The sequence below is a fragment of the Physcomitrium patens genome, chromosome 20 (genome assembly GCF_059467195.1).
Source record: "Physcomitrium patens ecotype Gransden chromosome 20, ASM5946719v1, whole genome shotgun sequence".
NCBI classification, from domain to species: Eukaryota; Viridiplantae; Streptophyta; class Bryopsida; order Funariales; family Funariaceae; genus Physcomitrium; species Physcomitrium patens.
In genome coordinates this window covers 9,774,922-9,779,045 of record NC_143429.1, presented here as the reverse complement: position 1 = coordinate 9,779,045, position 4,124 = coordinate 9,774,922, and the positions used below count along the sequence as shown (strand labels likewise).

The window sequence follows — 4,124 nt, the reverse complement described above, 5'->3', positions numbered from 1 at the left end:
TCAGTGTTAATACCACATAAATGTCACAAGTTTCCTTTCTCCTAAGTGTTAACACACATCGAGTGTGGACTGTAATAGCCGTTGGTATTGGACTTCATGCAACTTTAAAGAGATTCGGACGAATGGGATAATCTTGGCTATAATCAGCTAGAATTCCTGTTTTCTTTTATCGGGAACTGATGGGACACCCTTGAAATAGAGCAACTGCAAAACAGCCTGCTGCGTCGATTCTCAGTCTCAGTTGTCGAGGGATGGATATTTATTAAATCATAAAAGCGGCTTCAGTGACTGCTGTCCGAGATCGCCGTCTCACCAGCCAGAGGTTGACAAGTTGGCATCGTCATCTCATCTCGTCGTATTTTGGCTGGAAAGAACTCAGTACGAGCTAAGCGAACCTAATTGCGTGACGTTGATCGAAGAGGCTCGTGATAATCGAGTGCCGTTGGATATAGACAGCTTCACAGATGACTGCATTGGGGTTGATTAATTTAGGAACAATCGTCACGAGGTCTCGCACGGAGAAATGGTATATTCCGAGGGGTCTAGAATTGAATCTTACACTCTTAGCTATCCCTTTACTTTTAAGCTGATTCACTGAACCATGCAGTGAAGTTTTGCTTATAAGACTAGACACCTCACAGAACCACCAGTTGATCGAAGGGCAAGTCATTAGGTTGCTGATTCTGCGGTCGTACCTCTAATCGAGTTGGACTCTTCGTTGTGTAATCTCAATAGATAGTTCCACTGCAGAGCGTGGAGATGTCCATTGAAGAGGCAAAGGAAGAGCACGTATAGGCTTCAAATGTCTAGAGTTTATTCTATTGCCAAGCTTTGAGCTAGTCTGTGATCTCTAAATGTCCTCCTCTACCCCCTGGGGTGCTGCAGACCTGCCATTCCAGCTAACATTCCCATCTGAGTTGTACCAAGCTAAATTTTGATCGACAGTTTTCATCATCGCGAAGGCTATGCATATACAAAGTGCCCAGAGAATCTTGAATTGAAATACAGTAGGCTGAAGCGGATGTAGTGGAGGGAACGCACGATTCGGCTATGGAATCGTTTCTTTCCAGAGCATCACGCAGCTATTCTGAGACTCGGTGATTGGTGTGCACATGAACCAGTCGACAACTAGTCATAGAAAGGTGTAAACCTCTAAAAGATAGAATGCTACGATTTACTAAAACAGTGAAAGTGTGAGTTACACTTCCGGACATAACTGACGAAACCATTTCGGGTTTGGAGTATTGAAGCTGTAGTGAGCTTGAAAGATATTTCCTGTGGACGATTCGTTTCAATTGACTTTACTTCTGAAGCATTGTAGGTGTAGAGATTTCAGTGATAGTCATGGATATTGAATTGGACGACTTTTTTCAATGGCAGATGCCATTCAGTGCGTTGCTAGCCGATATTGAGATTCCTGAGAGCAGCATTGATGATATTCTGGACATTGAGCTTCCCGATATCATTCAAGATAGTCATACACTCTCTGCTCCCGTCTCTGCTGATGCTGAATCAATTTCCCCTAACTCCTCCTTTGGTTCTGATAAACAAACTTCAAGTCCTTTATGGTCTTGTGATATTCCAGCCCCTGCATCGAACTGTAAAAACTTACTTCCGGCAGTCAATACCCCTTCAAATTCGTTCCCCTCCATCTCCGATCCTGTAGGATCACCACAATCGTCGACTGTACCACTCCCGGGGGCACAGTCGCTGACGGTATCCCATGAGGCACCGGTCACTCCACCAGCTGCCAAACCGAAGAGAACCCGCGCAGTGAGAGCGTCGACGAAGAAATCGACGAAGGCGAAACCAAAACCTGAAGCTGCGGTCGCCGAACCCCCTAAGGAATCACGATTGCCTACTCAAGCAGAGCACATCATACGAGAGCGCCAGCGCCGAGATGACATGGCTGCCAAGTACTCGATTCTGGAGTCATTGCTACCCCCGGCAGCAAAAGTAGTCCCTTCAACCCTAGCTTCATTGACAAAGTTGAGAATTCGCTGTCGGATCATTGATAGGAATGAGTGGTAGTTCTTGCGGTGCTACATCGCATTCGATTGACGAGGATTTGCTGTGACTGTTGTTTTTTCCAGCGTGAAAGGGCTGTGGTGGTTGAGGACGCAATGTCGTTTGTGAAAAACCTGCAACATAAGAAGAGCGAGCTTTTGAAGCGTCGAGCTAAATTGAAATTGGCGGCGCAACACCAATCTGTTAATGGTCTATCCCCGCGCCATGATAAGGGGAAGTGGTTAAAGACTGCGCATGATTCTTCCGGGGTGATAACCACATCCTGCGTGAATCAATCTACGGAAAATTGTAGGACAGATTCACCCATATCTTCGTCAATCATGGTGCGAGATTTGATGGTGAAGCCGATTACGAACGCCTCAGAGGATCTAAACATAGATGCGAAGCCTGTCCATATCTACGTGCATTTCTCAGAGAAGGAGATCGTCATTGAGATGGTGTGGAGTCAACTGCTTCGTAATTTTCACAGCTTTCTGCTGCAAGCAGTGGAATCGTTTGGTTTGGATGTGACTAGATGTAGCCTCCAGAGACTGACTCGTGGAGTTGTGCAATGCATCATCACATGTACAAAGGTATGTCGATGTGATTTTCGTGGATTTCTTGTCTGGCGATTATTTTCACATTGTGGCTAACCTGCAATTTGAAGGATTAGACGTAGAGACTTCAAATCCGGATCCTTTGCCAACGGCCTAAACCATGTTGCAACAGGATTAATCCTTAAAGTGTCGTTTCCACGAACTGAGAGGAGGGGTGTGAGGCTCACCTGTGGCTTTGACTGGGAAGTTCCTCTTGTTATGGTCACCAATGCGAAGTTGAGGCCTAACCTGTTCCGTGTGACCTATTTTCGCAGTCACCAGCATTAACGACGCCGTCGGAAATAAAATCCTCTGGAACCTTAATTGAAGCGTTAAGGAAAGTTTTGATTCAGCCTTGATGTTCATTAGCTCTGGCAACTTCTCTCACAATGCACTGCTCTACCCTTCGCGACTTAACTCTGCGTAATTGTACCTTGCTCACCCTCTCAGACATTGCAGATTAAAAATCGTTCACTTTTCGTCAGATGTAGTAGGTATATGAAATGGGGTCAAATTATGTAACTAGCGCATTGGTGTACCAGCGATAGTGATCTTAGAAAGTCAGGTGCCATGAGTTACTCCTTCAGGCCTGTGTGTTAGTAGGGCCATCCGGCTCTTGAGCACTTCTGCAAGTTTTAGTAGTTTTTTAAAACCACGAAGGAACCAGATTCTGTTCCGCCGTTTTCTTGCTCGACTTCAAGTGCAGCTGCTACAGTGAAGGAGAACAACGGTGGAAGTTCCATGATTTAAAGCTAATGTTATGGACTCATCACCATTTTGAAGAGATGTCCCAGACTCCGGACCTTCAATGACCTTGTCCTGTTTAAAGATGCTTTTCTGTAACCAGAGTTCCACTGGAAACAGTAAGAAGAATTTCAGGTTAGGATCGTCAACAGTCGTCAAAGACGACGGTAATCTTCATCCACGAAACCGGGTAGTAATCCACAGATCACTTGTAGGAGCAGCCACTGTCGAGTTTGTAGCATCTCGTTTCACAGTAAGTGTACAGTGAAAAAAGCTTTTGATTAGCCACTGGAGCACTAGAAAGCGCTCTAGTAGTGTGCATCGCCCGGAAATAATCCCAACTGGCCGTCTAGTTTCTAATAGGTTTGAGCACTGATCACCCAAAATCGTCCATTTGGAAACAGAGTTGGGTTTGCAGACGATAAAAATGTGTGTACTTTTCACTCTTTTCTGCAATGAGAATAGTGTCGTCCTTTAAGCGTGTCCAACGAAGAAGGCGCAGGCCAGGGTTTTTGAAATCGTGCAAATCAAAATCAGATTAGTTCCAGTCCCATTTGCAGAACATGGTCCATTATGAAGCACTTTCTCAGCAGCATGTCTCCACCCTGTCAGTGCAGAGACAATGCCTCTTCTGAAATTGGAATGATCATTGTCTGGTGACTTCTTTGAGGAAATCAATGCAGGCCACAGGGGTGCAATTCTGTCTGAAATCATAGCTATGGACCTGGTATGGGACACACTAATGCTCATTTTGCAGTGCAATCACAATCACTGGCA

The 4,124-nt window shown here is 45.3% G+C and overlaps 1 protein-coding gene across 1 annotated transcript; it reads left to right on the top strand.

Annotated features, from left to right (window-relative positions):
* The first annotated feature begins 629 nt into the window (after positions 1-629).
* LOC112273578 (uncharacterized) lies at positions 630-3,842 on the top strand. Its single transcript, XM_024502517.3, has 3 exons — positions 630-1,956; positions 2,094-2,600; positions 2,879-3,842. Exons 1-3 carry the CDS (start codon positions 1,345-1,347, stop codon positions 2,960-2,962), a joined length of 1,203 nt encoding a protein of 400 aa, XP_024358285.1. The 5' UTR covers positions 630-1,344; the 3' UTR covers positions 2,963-3,842.
* Positions 3,843-4,124: the final 282 nt, after the last annotated feature.

Excerpts from the sequence above, each read along its gene's own strand:
- LOC112273578 (XM_024502517.3), top strand. The coding sequence starts at position 1,345 with ATGGATATTGAATTGGACGACTTTTTTCAATGGCAGATGCCATTCAGT. Across the intron at positions 1,957-2,093 it reads TGCTACCCCCGGCAGCAAAA|CGTGAAAGGGCTGTGGTGGT; the intron begins GTAGTCCCTTCA and ends TGTTTTTTCCAG. Across the intron at positions 2,601-2,878 it reads GCATCATCACATGTACAAAG|TCACCAGCATTAACGACGCC; the intron begins GTATGTCGATGT and ends CTATTTTCGCAG.